Source organism: Elaeis guineensis, chromosome 11, assembly GCF_000442705.2.
Source record: "Elaeis guineensis isolate ETL-2024a chromosome 11, EG11, whole genome shotgun sequence".
NCBI classification, from domain to species: domain Eukaryota; kingdom Viridiplantae; phylum Streptophyta; class Magnoliopsida; order Arecales; family Arecaceae; genus Elaeis; species Elaeis guineensis.
This window is the reverse complement of record NC_026003.2, coordinates 3784338-3800535: the sequence shown is the minus strand read 5'-3', so window position 1 is coordinate 3800535 and position 16198 is coordinate 3784338. Positions and strand designations below refer to the sequence as shown.

The 16198-nt window shown below is 38.3% G+C and overlaps 2 protein-coding genes across 2 annotated transcripts in view; one reads left to right on the top strand and one right to left on the bottom strand.

Annotated features, from left to right (window-relative positions):
- Positions 1–632: 632 nt before the first annotated feature.
- LOC105053712 (uncharacterized) lies at positions 633–5019 on the top strand. The gene is made up of 4 exons (XM_010934972.4): positions 633–1227; positions 1517–1725; positions 3698–3805; positions 4141–5019. The coding sequence occupies exons 1-4, from the start codon at positions 936–938 to the stop codon at positions 4825–4827; spliced, it is 1296 nt and encodes a 431-aa protein (XP_010933274.1). The 5' UTR covers positions 633–935; the 3' UTR covers positions 4828–5019.
- A 9966-nt stretch (positions 5020–14985) lies between these two features.
- The window catches only part of LOC105053713 (THO complex subunit 1), a 39741-nt gene continuing 38528 nt past the window's right edge, over positions 14986–16198 (bottom strand). The window contains exon 21 of the mRNA XM_010934973.4: positions 14986–15766. Within this exon, the coding sequence (XP_010933275.1) occupies positions 15473–15766 (294 nt within the window). The 3' untranslated portion in view covers positions 14986–15472. The remainder of the gene's footprint in view (positions 15767–16198) is intronic.

The following is a 16198-nucleotide window of genomic DNA, read 5'->3' as shown; positions in this document are numbered from 1 at the left end:
CAAGGATCACCATGCATGAGTTTCTTCTAGATGCAGATAGACCACGAAATCTTGTTCCGCTCTATTAACAGAATGGATCAAGGCATCTAAATGGTGGAAGCAGGAGCTAGCTGAATCCCTGCTCAACTTCTTGAAATATCTGCTGTCAGAGCAGAGCAAAACAGAGCCAAGGATATCTTCACGTTGATGGTCACAACTCATATTTAACTTGACATAGTTAAGAGCTGCAATCAAATTATTTATAGGCCAACTATAATCTTACCTCAAGCCATAACTTCACACTAGTCAGCAGTACACTCTGGTCTTCAGAAGTTGACAGTCCTGTTCCTCACCTTCAAAATTTGAATGCGTGTAACCTACAGTTCTGAATCTCTGAACTACTTTAACCTGATAATCTGTAATCAGCTTCTAAAATTATCCCGATTTTGTACTAAATTGAGCATTCTCGGCTTGATTCATTTCTTTTTTTTTGTAAATATTATGAATGAATTCTGGATGCTTCCACCTCTCATTTCATGAAAAAAGAAAAAGCGAAAAAAAAAAAAAGAAAATGCTCCAATCTCTAAAACCTAATCCATAACCTCTTTCAGTATTCTAATCCTATTTGATTTTGATTATGTCATAAACAAAATGCTTCGAGGAAATATGGTCATCCCAGTTCCTATTCCAATATTTTTCGAATATGATTCGGATTTTGTTTTCGACCCTGATTCGGATCCGAAAGCAAATGTTCCTTAAAAGTTGGATAAAGAATGAAAAATATTGGTTTAGAGTTTGGATCCCGCTGACCCGCCCCCTTACGTGGCTTCTGTCTCCAAGGTCCAAACAAGCACCTCCTGCGCACTGGGTTAATTCCATTTCAAAATCCCTGTCTTCCCCGCCATTCCCACCGACGTCGCGGCTCCCGTCTAGGGCAAGAAGAGACAGAGAGAGAAATGCAGAAGGGTTTGATCTCGATCGATCGGTGGAGCGAGAAGAGCCAGGCCTACTTCCTCACCCACCTCCACGCCGACCACACTGAGGGCCTCTCCCCACACTGGTCCGGCGGTCCCATCTTCTGCTCCCCGATCTCCGCCCGGCTCTTCCCCTGCAAATTCCCCGGCTTCGATCTCTCCTTGCTTAGGGTTCTGGAGGTGGGACGCACCCATCCCCTTTCTCTCTCCTCCCCGACCAACGGATCCGAGGTCCAGATCCTCGTCACACCAATCGATGCTCACCACTGTCCTGGTATGGCTTTCTGTTTCTGAGTTTCAGTTTTTCTTTCTTGATCTTATAACAATTTGAATTTTTGAAGGAATACTTCATTGACCCTTGCTAATTACAGCTTACCGCAAAACAGATTTCATTTTTTTGAATATAAAGTAGCTTCTCCCCATGTCGTATCGATTCATGATCATTTATGATTTACGGTTAATCCTTTTTCCATTTGATTCTAATGATTTCGTTTTTGTTTTTGTTTTTGTGTCTTTTTTTTTAAACCAAAAGTTGATTACCCTGAAATATTGGTTTTGCGTAGGTGCTGTAATGTATTTGTTCCGTGGGGAGTTTGGATGTGTTTTGTACACGGGAGACTTCCGGTGGGAACTGAAATCAGAAAGGGCTAAGCTGGCGAAGAAAACCCTCCTTGATGCTCTCCAAGGAGATAAAGTGAACAATCTTTACTTGGACAATACCTATTGTCATCCATCATTCTCATTTCCTCCACGTGAAGTTGCAGCCCAGCAGGTTCGCATTTGCTGGATTTTTTTTTTCCCTCATGTTCATCGCTCTGTAATTTGTTCTCAGAAGTGTAGGTGTGTTGGAATTCCTGCAAAATGACATGAACGAAGAGATATTGGTAATTAAATCAATTTTCTTTTGATTCAGCATAGTTTGTTTTGTCATAAGTGATACCATAGTCAATATTTAGTACGTAAAAAGATGCCAAGCTGTTTTTCTTTGTTTACTGATCGAATTATTTGATGATGCAATTTCATTTCATTTGTTACATTTTTCATTTTAGAAGCAGACGAACCAAAAACAAGCCTTGTAACATAGCAATTAATATGAATTTTAAGAATTCTGATTGGCCATTTCTTCCTCTATGAAGTTTGAGTCCTTAAAAGAAGAAAATGACCTTAAAATTATTTCTTAGTACTTCTGTTTGAGTTTCTTTGACTTTTCTTTCATCCTTTTGCACTCTTAAACTAATACTCTGTTCTCAATGGTGTTATCTCTGCCCTATGTTTTACGTTGCTATAATATCTCCGTTGTGATCTCTCACATTATCGGCTGTCATGCCTGCTCATAGCCTTGTTGCATGCTATCACTCCTAGCTCTAAAATTTTTTGTTTAATTGTTCTAAAATATACCAAAGTGGGTATAGAACTCTGGTAGAAGATTCCGGATACTATGATCCAGCTCAACTTTCGATCACTATAGCATTCATCTTATGCTCAAGAATCCTCTTCTCTCTACGAATATTATTATTCATACTAAACCAATTATAGATTTCTTTCAGACTGTCTGTCCTTTCAGTGGTATTCAGCACTTAAAGAGCTACCACAGAGGCACATCACCTCATCATCTACCTTAATCTACTTCTACATATTTGAGAAATGAGAACTTATTTATCTCTTCATCATTTTGTGCACTTGGATCATGATAGTGTAAATGTTATGTTTGGGTAACATTTTTCTTTCTTTAAGCTCATTGAAACCTCAATTCCACCTATGTTCGTACTAAAGCTGCACTTCTTGTACTATCAAACCTTCATTTTTTCTTAAGATTCTCTATTTCCAGTTTAACATATCCTCTTTCCTACAGGCATCATCTAGTGTTATGTTATTTGCCAGGAACATGCATAAAAGGGCTTCTTCTGATTAACAATTAATGCTACTGTAACAAGTGCAGAAAGTTAAGTCCTAAGATAAGCCTTATTAATGGTTTTTTGCAGTGCAGGAGTCCATATGGGCACCATAAATGGATTGTATTCTAACACTATTTATATTCATTTCATATGCCTCTCTTATTGCCTATCAAATGGATTGTATTCTTCTTCTTCTTCGGTGTGTAGTAGCATGAAATGGAAGAATATGTTTTATGCTGACATTAGCAGTAGATACTAAAAACAGTATAAATGCACAGAATCTGAGCGAGGCTAGGGCCGTTAATGGACTGGGCAAGTGTTAGCAGCCTATGGCCCAATCAGAAAAATCAGGCACATGCTATATTAAGTAAACGATGAACAGGACCTGACTAGTGCCCTGCCCTTCCTAAAGATTTTCGGGGATTTGGTTAAGCTTGGGCCTTGCATCCTCAGGGCATCTAGGGGCCATGCCAGGTTTGGGCCTGACATTTTAGTCCTGGGTTGGATCCAGGCCTGGGCCCTACTTGGCCCATTGATGCTTACAGGAGAAGCTCAATATCATGTACATTTGATTCTTGTGGTGGAAGAGCATCTAGAGACAAAGAGGGATGTTTTTGACTAGATGAGAAGTTGGATGAAAATATGATTGGCACAGTAGGATTTCCAAGCACATCAACCTCCTTTTTTTTGTTCAGTTCTGCGTTTTCCTATAGTTTGCTTTTGTTAATTGTTGGGTGATGCTCACTTATCCTTCATGCTTAACCTTGCTTGTCTTCTCTTGAGTAATCATGGCTTTTTTAAACTTGACTTATACAAATTTATAGTTTGTTAGGGATGTCAAATTGGCAGGTAGTCGATATCATTACTCAGCATCCTAACCATGAAATTGTCGTTGGCATCGACACACTTGGGAAGGAAGGCCTGTTGCTTCATATATCACAAGCTCTAAGTACAAAGGTTTGCTTGCTCCCTTTTATGTTCTTACATGCTTCATTTCTTCACATGAAATCTGGTGCTTCCCTTCATTGTAATCAAGAAGTTTTGACTCAGTTCCACTCGTTAGATATTCTTACTTACCCAAAATTTCATCAATCTGTAGAACTTAATATTGATAAGACAATGACTGCCTTTTCATTTTCTCCTCATAATAGTTACATGAATGTCAAAAATTGAAATAGTTGCTTCCAGTCCATGCTTATTAGTGTGCATTCCATATGACTTGCATTACTGTTCATTTATACTTGTGAGCACGCAACTGATACCTTCATTTTGTATGATTTCCCCCACTCAAGATTTGGGTCTGGCCAGAGCGTTTGCAAACTATGCATCTTCTTGGGTTTGATAATATTTTTACAACAAAGACCAGTCTTACAAGAGTGCGTGCTGTTCCTCGATACAGTCTCACCTTTGAGACACTTGAGGCATTGAACACAATACATCCCACCATTGGAATTATGCCCTCCGGTCTTCCATGGGGGTTGAAATCCCCCAAAGTAGATGATACTTTTGGAACATCACTTGAAAATTGCTGTGAATGCAAAGGAAGTGCTACCAGCAGGATACAGCTTGAGACAAATCAAATACAACCTCCAAGAAAGCTTCATCGATATGCCTATTCTGTTCCGTATTCTGAACATTCATGCTTCACTGAGATAGAGGAGTTTGTGAAGATTATCAAGCCGTCAGTTGTTACTGGAATTGTTTCTTCATCATTCTATTACATCAATCCTCGTCACTACTTTGGCTATCTCTGTGGATTTGGTCATCTCTTTCATAAACCATGCAGAAACTTCAGATGCGAGAAAGCCAAAAATGCTGAAGTCAACCAATGTCAATCGTTTCCAAGGTGCAGAAGTTCTAATAAGCTGAAGGAGAGAAAAGAAGGAAGCATCAAGTTTGCTAGCTTCAGTGTACGTAGTAGTAGATTGTCTGCAATACGAAAGGGAAAATGTGGTGTGAAGATCATGGAAATTGATTAGATTTCTAGCTCTGATCTGAATGTATGAAAGTCAGCCTCTAGTGGAGGATGCTTGGCTAATAGATACAACCTCTGTTCTGTACATCCGACTAACAATAGCGATACATCATGGTATCCACCCTTTTAGAAGGCCTTTTTTTTTTTATTTGATTCCAAGCTTCTATTAAATAGAATCACTCCATTGTCTCTTTTGGAATTTTTCTTTACATGCTCTGACTTTTATTAATGTTCCATGTGTAGTTTTAGCCTATTTAGTCTGCTTATTATATTAGTTTGCTCTGTTTTTGGCTGAATTGTAGCCTTGTCCACTATCTTTGACATCTAAATTATACCTCATCTGTTTGGACCACATCTTCTGAACATAAACATGAAATAAAGTCGATTAGGTGACAGCAGATATTATCTGATATATTGCACATTTCTGAGACTGTAGGATTCTTAGAAAAAAGAAAAGATCTTAGTCAAACATTGGTAAGTTCTTATAGAATTTATAAAGGAATATACTTAAGACAGGAAGGCTCTCTCTCTCTCCCCCCCACCCCCACCCCCCAAATCACCCCCTCCCCACCTTCCTCCATCCCTCCCTCCCTCTCTCTCTTTCCCCATCTCCCCCCTTTGAAATGACGTTATTCTCAAGGAAAGGAAAAGCAGAAAGAAAAATCTGTGTCACTGCTCAACCATACCAAACAAAAGACAGTCTTTGTGTGCTACCTCCCCTGTTGAACTTCCTAAACAGGGGTTGGGAAGAGATGTTGGGCATTGGTTCCTGCTCTTCTTACTCCAAGAAATTTTAAAGGCATCAGGACTTTGAAAAAGAATAGAAAAGAAAGAAAGTACCCATGTTACATACCATAACCCACACATAAGCTGTTTTTTCTCTGTCTTCTAAATGGCTACATAACGGGTAGCCCTCTCACAATATTTATCCCCAGCCAATCCTAAAGGTGGGATTAAATCCCAGGTCTTTGGTGCAACTGTGAGGAGAACAAAGAACCATCACTACTATACTTGCTAACATCTTCTACAAAAGAGGAGAAGAAAATTATAAGATACAAAAACAAAAAAAAAAGGGATATAATAAGAAAATTATAAGAAAATTAGGGTAGCCCTCTAATTGCATACCTTTTCCCATATAGTAGATACAAAAACCAGAAAAAAGATATAATAAATAGTTTTAGTAACCAAGAATATTATTCAATTGGATAGGAGGAGTGGTGTTGTTGAAGTTGATTGTGTTAACTAACCACTTGATGCCAAAACCTTAAGCTATCAGATAATGAGCAACCAGCAGGACCGAGTCCCACTAGTGATGTCTTGAAGCAGTGAAAATTCTTTTGGAGATAGTCAACACATTAATATGTGAGATTTAAATGGCAAGGACAATTTTGTAACTTCAAAAAATTCTGCAAACTGACATTTAAATCAAAAAGAGAACCAAAGTAATAAGTAATATACACAGTTTGATCAAAGGGTGGAACAGAATGGAACTTAGAAAAGCTGACACTCCATGATTTTTAAGTTAAGGGGAATCAATCGTTCATGAACTTTGTCATTTTGAAACTTCAGTCATTTTATGAATCTGAAACAAAACTAGGAAAGCAGTGAAAGTTTTGAAAATGGTTCAAGAGCTATTGATAATTCAATTATGATATTATTTGAACAATAGTAAGAATGAGCTCACTGATGATTTAGCCTGTGGTTTCTATTATGTTCGCATATGTAGATGTCTTTGACATACAGTCACTAACAGAACGTAAAAGGAACTTCTCTTTTTTTTTTTTTTTTCCTTGTCTTTCTAACGTGAGACATGAAGATGACTTTTCACTAAGTGAATTATGAACGTTGAATTAGATTAATCACAGCTATTTAAACAACCCTCTTCTTTCCTTCATACAATCTTTTTGTCCTTTGTTCAAATTAACTGAGGTTGTGCGTTATAAATGACTCCAATTAATTCACCTTTGTGCTCCTTTCATTAAAATAGGATTAGGAACAACAATATATACCAAGTTGTTAGCTTTCAACTAATATGAACCATAGCAAACCTTGATGCATTTTTTGTTGTTCTTAATTGTCACGCCTCCGACCTGAGATTGTGAATCGAGGGTCGCGGCAACCGCCGCATACTCATGAAGAACTCTCTCCATAAGCATGCAAGACATCTCATCACGATATCAATGCATCGCAGCGGAATAAATTCAAATAATTATTATTCAACTTTAATTCAAGTAATTAAATCAAATGTCTTACATCCAATAAAATTTTACTAACAATAAAACAATAGGTCTAAGTTCAATGAAGTTGACAATGCTAAATCTCGCCTCTAAAAGCTCTGTCCCAATATTTCTTCCCACGCTCGAAATTAATTATCTGAATCTGAAAAATAGAAAGAAAGGTAATGACCTAGACAGCCCAGTAAGTAACAAATATCTCAACTAGATAATTCAGATATTATATAATTTTCAAGAATAATGCTGCAAATAAACATAAGAGTATATTTCATGCTGATTTAATACAAATCTAATATTTTCAAATATCCACATATAATACGATTCGATTCAAAACACTCGTAACTTAACAGCCTTGACTATGACCAACGTTTAACCCCTATTGGCGGGGTCCACAGAATACCAGCGCACAACCCCCACTGGCAGGGTCCACAAACACCAGCGCACAACTCCCACTGGCAGGGTCCACTGAGTACCAACGTATAATCCCCATTGGCGGGGCCCACTGAAACATAGTTAGGCTGAGAGTATAAATCCGATATGTATCAAAACACTTTGTACCATAATATATCATAATTTTTCTCACTGAACGTGTGCATAATCTACGTACCATAATATTTCAAAAACACTTTTCTTTCAAAACATAATTTCATAAATCATGCATAATTTCAGAGAATAATTATTTATTTTCAGAATAAATATGGAATATCTCGAGAAGATGATTCATTACTTACCTTTCACGGAGCACTGAATGAACAGATCGACTAACTTCTAGGAGATTCTTCCGTGCCTATTATCCAAAATTATATTTTTACATTAATTTTAATTCAAAATTAAATCTAACAAATCCCAAAATCAAAACCTCACTTAAAATCAGACTCTTCCCTAAACTCGATCAAGATCATCAATGAAGCCTTTCACTTCGCTAATCCTAGAGGAATAACTTTAGAGAGAGAAAAATTCATCAAGAAAGAGAAACAACCTAGAGAGAGAAAATTCTAGAGAGAGAAAGTAGAGAGAGAAAGTCCAATTCCAGAGAGAGAAAGTAAGGGTTCAGACTGAAAGAAGAGAGAGGAGAGAGAGAAACTCTCTCTCTTATCATTTTTTTATTATTATTTTTATTTATTTATTTATTTATTTATTTATTTATTTATTTATATATATATAAGTATATATATATATATTGTTATTATTATTATATTTTTTTTTTCTTTTCTTTTCTTTTCTTTTCTTTTCTTTTTCTCTTTTTTTTCCTTCTTTTTCTTCTTTTTCTTTTCTTTTCTTTTCTTCTTTTTCTTCTTTTCTTTTCTTTTTCTTCTTTTCTTTTCTTTTTCTTTTCTTTTCTTTTTCTTGGTTCTTCCCGTGCCGGAACAGGGGACGGCATCCTCCAGCCTTGACCGGCCGTTCGGGCCATGGCCGCCACGGTGGAGGCCGGTGGCAGAGGGGGGGCCACTCCCCCGGTCACGGAGGAGCGTGGCCGGCGATCGATTCCGATCGCCGGCGCCAGAAAATTCACGAAAAAGAGCCCAAAAATAGTCTTTTTCCCGACCGAAAATCGGCGACGCTCGTCGCCGGCCGCCGCGCACAAGGGCATGGGAGGAAGGGGAAGGAAGAGGGGAAGAAGAGAAGGACTTACCTCGGCCTCCGGTGACCTCGTCGGCAGGCAATCACGACGAGAATCAAAACGGTGTCCGCGGCTCTACTTCGGGAAAATCGGAGAGAAAGAGAGAGGGAGGAGGCCGATGTTTGATCTCAAGGGAGAGGGGGTCTTCTTATAGGGAACCCTAGGACTCCGAGGGGTCCTAGGAGTCCGATCTTGCCCGGGTCTCGCCGGAGAAGAAGACTCCTATCGGGAGTCTTCTTCCCGGTTTGATTCCCCTTTTTTTTTTTTTTGTTTTGGGCCTTGGTGGGCTGAGATCTGTTGGGCTTGGTTTGGGCTATAACATTCTTCACCCCTAAAAAGAAATTTCGTCCTCGAAATTTTTCATACCCGTCACCATTGTATTGGAAGCCTGTGGATTCTATTGAGTAAGCGCATAGACTCTTCCCTGGGTTTTAGAAATCTGTCCACCACCCTTATGTTGTCCTTCATGAGTTCTTTGGCCAACTTGATTTTTAGTATTTAACGGGCAGCTAGCAATTTTATGATCCTTCTGACCACATTTGAAACAAGCACCTGTATTCCAACAGCAATCCTTATCTGCATGATTTTTGCCACATCTGGAGCACGGCTCACCATCAATCTGTTGAGTCTTATAGTCTACTGTTCCCTTAGCTGATCTTTTGATGTTTTTATTATTCTGCCCTTGTGTATCATTTGATTTTGCTCTCTTTCTTTGCCTTCTTTCCCTTTCCATGCGTTCTTCATTGACATCCCTTTCAATTATCAGTGCTTTGTTTACCACATCTGCATAAGTTGTCAATTCATATGGAACCACTTGTTTTCGAATCTCAGTTCTCAGTCCCATCTCAAACTTGTGAACACGTTCTTGCTCACCATCCACTAATCTCGAAGCAAATTTTGCTAACTCTGTAAATTTTGCTTCATATTCAGTCACACTCATACCCTTTTGCTTCAAATAAATAAACTCTTGCTCTTTCTGGATCCTTATACTCCGAGAAAAATACTGATCATAGAATGCAATCCGAAATCTTTCCCAAATAAGTATTTCGCCGTCTTGTTCATGCTTGCGCTGTAGTCGCTGACACCAGTTGTATGCTTCTCCTTGTAGTAAATAAGCTGCATATCGAATCTTTTCTTCATCAAGACACTCTTGGACAACGAAGACCTTCTCCATCTCCATTATCCAGTTATCAGCATCCAAAGGTTCAGTAGTCCCCTTGAAAACTGGAGGAGCAAGCTTTTTAAATTCTGAAATGTTGTTCCATTGTACTGGTTGCTCTCCATGTTGTGGTGGTGGATGCTGATGTTGTTGTGTATCTCGTTGTATCTGCTGTTGTTCAAACATTTGCTGCTGTATTTGTTGTTGCGCTTGTACCATCCTGATTAGGGTCTGCATTAACTGAGCCATATCTGGTTCTTGACGTGCTCTCAAAGCACTCCCATTAGGATCTACGACTCCCTCCTGAGGGGTGCCACTGGTCAGATGGGGAGTGCTACCATCCCGTGGTTGTGATGTCTCTCTTGCAATTCCTTGAGTAGTTCTTGTCATTCTACGGGAAGGCATGGTAACCTTGTAGTAGTAAAACCTTATTAGATTTATTTATCTATTTGTTAGGATGGGTTTATTATGATGCTCATACTTTAACGTCCCAATATTCCTAATGTTTATCCACCTACACTCATACTATGTCAAATTCTATGTGTCATAATTTATCCACTTATGCTCTGATACCATATTAATTGTCACGCCCCCGACCCGAGATTGTGAATCAAGGGTCGCGGCAACCGCCGCATACTCATGAAGAACTCTCTCCATAAGCATGCAAGGCATCTCATCACGATATCAATGCATCACAGCGGAATAAATTTAAATAATTATTATTCAATTTTAATTCAAGTAATTAAATCAAATGTCTTACATCCAATAAAATTTTACTAACAATAAAACAATAGGTCTAAGTTCAATGAAGTTGACAATGCTAAATCTCGCCTCTAAAAGCTCTGTCCCAATATTTCTTCCCACGTTCGAAATTAATTATCTGAATCTGAAAAATAGAAAGAAAAGTAATGAGCTAGACAGCCCAATAAGTAACAAATATCTCAACTAGATAATTCAGATATTATATAATTTTCAAGAATAATGCTGCAAATAAACATAAGAGTATATTTCATGCTGATTTAATACAAATCTAATATTTTTAAATATTCACATATAATACGATTCGATTCAAAACACTCGTAACTCAACAGTCTTGACTATGACCAACGTTTAACCCTCATTGGCGGGGTCCACAGAATACCAGCGCACAACCCCCACTGGCAGGGTCCACAAATACCAACGCACAACCCCCACTGGCAGGGTCCACAAACACCAGCGTACAACCCCCACTGACAGGGTCCACTGAGTACCAACGTATAATCCCCATTGGCGGGGCCCACTGAAACATAGTTAGGCTGAGAGCATAAATCCGATATGTATCAAAACACTTTGTACCATAATATATCATAATTTTTCTCACTGAACGTGTGCATAATCTATGTACCATAATATTTCAAAAGCACTTTTCTTTCAAAACATAATTTCATAAATCATGCATAATTTCAGAGAATAATTATTTATTTTCAGAATAAATATGGAATATCTTGAGAAGATGATTCATTACTTACCTTTCATGGAGCACTGAATGAACAGATCGACTAACTTCTAGGAGATTCTTCCATGCCTATTATCCAAAATTATATTTTTACATTAATTTTAATTCAAAATTAAATCTAACAAATCCCAAAATCAAAACCTCACTTAAAATCAGACTCTTTCCTAAACTCGATCAAGATCATCAATGAAGCCTTCCACTTCGCTAATCCTAGAGGAATAACTTTAGAGAGAGAGAAATTCATCAAGAGAGAGAAACAACCTAGAGAGAGAAAATTCTAGAGAGAGAAAGTAGAGAGAGAAAGTTCAATTCCAGAGAGAGAAAGTAAGGGTTCAGACTGAAAGAAGAGAGAGGAGAGAGAGAAACTCTCTCTCTTATCATTTTTTTTTATTATTTTTATTTATTTATTTATTTATTTATATATATATATATAAGTATATATATATATATTGTTATTATTATTATTATTATATTTATTTTTTTCTTTTCTTTTCTTTTCTTTTCTTTTCTTTTCTTTTTCTCTTTTTTTTTTCTTCTTTTTCTTCTTTTTCTTTTCTTTTCTTTTCTTCTTTTTCTTCTTTTCTTTTCTTTTTCTTCTTTTCTTTTCTTCTTCTTTTCTTTTCTTTTTCTTGGTTCTTCCAGTGCCGGAACAGGGGACGGCATCCTCCGGCCTTGACCGGCCGTTCGGGCCATCACCGCCGCGGTGGAGGCCGGCGGCAGAGGGGGGGCCACTCCCCCGGTCACGGAGGAGCGTGGCCGGCGATCGATTCCGATCGCCGGCGCCTGAAAATTCACGAAAAAGAGGCCCAAAAACAGAGTCTTTTTCCCGACCGAAAATCGGCGACGCTCGTCGCCGGCCGCCGCGCACAAGGGCATGGGAGGAAGGGGAAGGAAGAGGGGAAGAAGAGAAGGACTTACCTCGGCCTCCGGTGACCTCGTCGGCGGGCAATCACGACGAGAATCAAAACGGTGTCCGCGGCTCTACTTCGGGAAAATCGGAGAGAAAGAGAGAGGGAGGAGGCCGATGTTTGGTCTCAAGGGAGAGGGGGTCTTCTTATAGGGAACCCTAGGACTCCGAGGGGTCCTAGGAGTCCGATCTTGCCCGGGTCTCGCCGGAGAAGAAGACTCCTATCGGGAGTCTTCTTCCCGGTTTGATTCCCCTGTTTCTTTTTTTTTTTTTTTTTTTTTTTGGGCTTTGGTGGGCTGAGATCTGTTGGGCTTGGTTTGGGCTATAACATTAATAAAATGTAATGCTGCATTTTAACATTAATACAATTTGATGCATTTTATCTATCATTTTCTGCTTGATGCCTAACTGATACAAACAATTTAAGTGGTGAATGCCAATTTATGGCATCATCAGTAGTTTTTGGAATTTGGATTAGAAACTAGAATAATGCAAATCTCTGATTGTTACGATGCTTCTGAAGGAGTTATGATGCTTCTAATGGAATTACGGTCAAGGTAAATATTTTCTCATTTTTGTATTTGTTCTATACTATCGTTTGTGAACCTTTGTCCCTTTATGTCTGTCTGAATGAACATGACGCTAAAATATTATGAAGTGGGTTGTAACCTTAAAATGTATTGGTATACAGGTACCAAGACTCCACATTTTTGTCTAGAGAACTTGATATGTCTTTGATCATTTGAAATATTACTCTCAGATTAATCCTACCAATTTTCATGTCATCATACAAATGAGTTATTGCACATTGGCTTTTTGAACCTCGGTAAATTTGCATGAGAATGTCATAATGGCCGACAACAGACAAGATGCTTTTGCATATATTCTTTCTTGTGAGATGAATGTGGAGAAAATGGAGTTCCTTGTGAACTTCTCTTTTCACTGGCAATTAGGTGTATCACCCATTCTCTGTCGTCTTTATAAAACTTATGGCTTAGCATGTTAATCCTTTCTTTCATTAGATAACTTTCTTTTAACCTTATAACTAATTTCTCATGATGTTACTTAAAAAGCTTACTTTTGGAGATGGAACCTTCCACCATTGATTGTAAAAGAATAGTACAAGGGAGGTTTTGTTCATAAGTCAATCACATCTATCAAGATGCCATCTAGCTACTAAACTAGTTTTCAAAGCTTGGTAGGGGCATTTCTTTCAGGTTTTGAGAGGATCGGGATGGGGATGGGGGCTTTGTGGTGTGAAATCTTTCAAAAAAAGGTTATGGTGTGGAATTAAGGTTTCCTAAAAGAGTTAATTCAACTAATCCAACAAAATTCCTTTACAGGTCTTGATCTCGATGCAGTGAGACTGATGCTGTTTTTTACCAAAAATAAAATTAAAAAAAAAATACCGCTCTGGTTGTTCTACTTCCGCTTCTGTTGGTGCTTCAAACCTTTCACCCATCTGTAGACATTGGTTTATCACGAGTACCTACCTTCTGAGACAAAGCCCGATATCAATATAACTTCAAACATCCTACGTACGGTCATCTCATTGTTGGCACAACAGAACTGAGAATAGCAATTTCTTGCCTTTATTAGCTTTAATTTTCAATTTTTGATTCTTCTTTGGTTGAGCTGGGGTTACTAGTTTCTTTATCCAAAGTTTGCTAACTAGATTGTTGGTAAACTCTGTTGTATTTGTGGTACAAGCATAGGATTGAATCTTGCCTTTATCTGAATAGGGGCATCCCTACATGAAGGGCTATCCCCAATTCATATCCCAAATATGCCTTCGGTCTCTCACTTAAACCAACTGGTACTGTCAAGCGACTGTTTATGAGCTAGCTCATTCAGCTTCAAACTTAGCAAGTTCTGACTGGGCAATTAGCAAACAATCCAAGCTAGAGCTAGATTTAATCTATATAAACATATAGATAATTTGCATATATTAATATATTGCTTTAATTATTTTAAATATAAAATATTTTTGTATTTAGTTATTATAACTTAAAGTGATTTATGTATAATAAAATATATTTAAACTATTGAATTAAGAAACAGTAGAAATAATTATCTGAGTGAATAAGTGGAATTCTCAAAAGATTTTGAGTTTCTAAACAGCACAAGTTTGGGTTGAAATTAAATAAACTGGCTAAGTTCAGCTCGACTACAAAACAAGCCAAAGCTTGAGTCAACGAAAAGCACTCAAACATCGGTTGCTTGATCCCCCAGTAATAGGATTTTTTGCTTCCTAGTTCCCATTAATGCTTCGTGAATACTCTCTCTCTCTCAGCAACTATAATTTCTGTGCATTTGTGCATCTTAAGCAAGCTTATGGGCACTTTCTACGTACCAGCTTTGAGAATTTGTCTTATTTTTGGGCCATGTTCCTTATTTTTTGCATCTATTGTGTTGTAGCAACTATAGTTTGTAAAGGTGGGCGAACAGCCAGTTCATATCAATCCTTTAACGACGATCCTTTCGTTGATAAGAAAAACCATGTAATCTTCGCCAACAGATATCGGTGTTTCCTAGTTTCTTGCTTTCTGCATAGGTATCGCTGTAGGCTCTTGCAGACATCCAGACCATGTAGGATGCTTCACAAAACTGGCGCAGGCCTTTTAACCAAAATAAGTTGGTACGTCCAGTCCTTAGTAAACTTGATCCTCAGCGACCATCAGAAAATATTTCCGTTTCTTCGCGTTCATCTAAAGCATTAATGTCAAACAAGTGGCTGCACGACACATCAGGCAGAAGGGAAAGATGATTCAAGCAACTTGCATCCAAAATACAGACGAAAAAGTTGAAATGGAAACCATACATGTAGAATTTGACATCAAATAGTTTATCGGTAGAGTCCTCAGTTCTGAAAATCCGGTCATTGTTGTCAGTCTTAAGTGTGGTGGTGCTGTTGCAGTTTTAAGCGTGATGGCCTACAGGCGAGTTCAATAATAAGCAATGGATAACAACAACATGCCCTCTAACCTCTGCTTTCTTTAGCTTTCAAGTCAGTAGTGAAAAGACATAACCTTATGTGCTCCCCTTTTGTGCTTTGAGAGACAGTGCTCTGGCTATGAGATATTAGTGTTTTTTGCACCAAATTACCACATTATAAATCTGGGACAGAGACTCCCAGAAGAGTGGGGCTACATCGCGACCTTGCTTTCAACTTTCAGCGCCCATTTTCCATCAGATGCCAATGATGATTTTGGTTTTGCAATAAAAGTAGTGAGTCAAGGGTTTTCTCTATCCCCACCATGTGAATCTTTGCTCAGTGAATTGGGATCTGTATCTGGATTTACTTCTCTTGCCACCCCAGTCACAGCGTCCACTTTGATATCACTTCTGTTTTCTGCTTCAGCTTCTGTTTCAGCTTCAGACTGCCCAGCCTCATGGCCAGAGTCCATCTCAGGACTCTGCTTCTGACTTTCTTCTACAGCTGCAGCATCAGAATCCATAGGAGCCACTCCATCTTCTAGCTCAGTACCATTACCGCCACCATCAGTCTCCACTGCTGGCGTTGCAACCTTGCCAGACAGAGAAAAAGAAAAGAAGAAATGTGAATAATACTATAATCTTCAAAACAATATCACAGAAGTGATAAACCAATATACATTTCCTTCAGCATCTCCGAGTATAAAGTGGACAAATGAGTAGCACGTTCAAAATACATGAGCAAATCAGAGGCTGAATTTATTTATTCCAGAAGCTTTTGGCAGTTCAGGTATCAAAATAGACAGAAGCGTACAATACCAAGGAAGCTAAGAATCTTTGAACAAAATCAGAGGCTGAGTTAATTCATTCCAGATTTACAAGAAGATGCAAGGAAACCACTTCGGTACCTTAATCATGCAAATGCCTTAAGTATACTTGTACAGAATCAATTTTAGCACATTGTTTTGTATAGGAAGAAAATATATAAGATATCAGCATCAAGAGAAAAATCAACAGATGATATT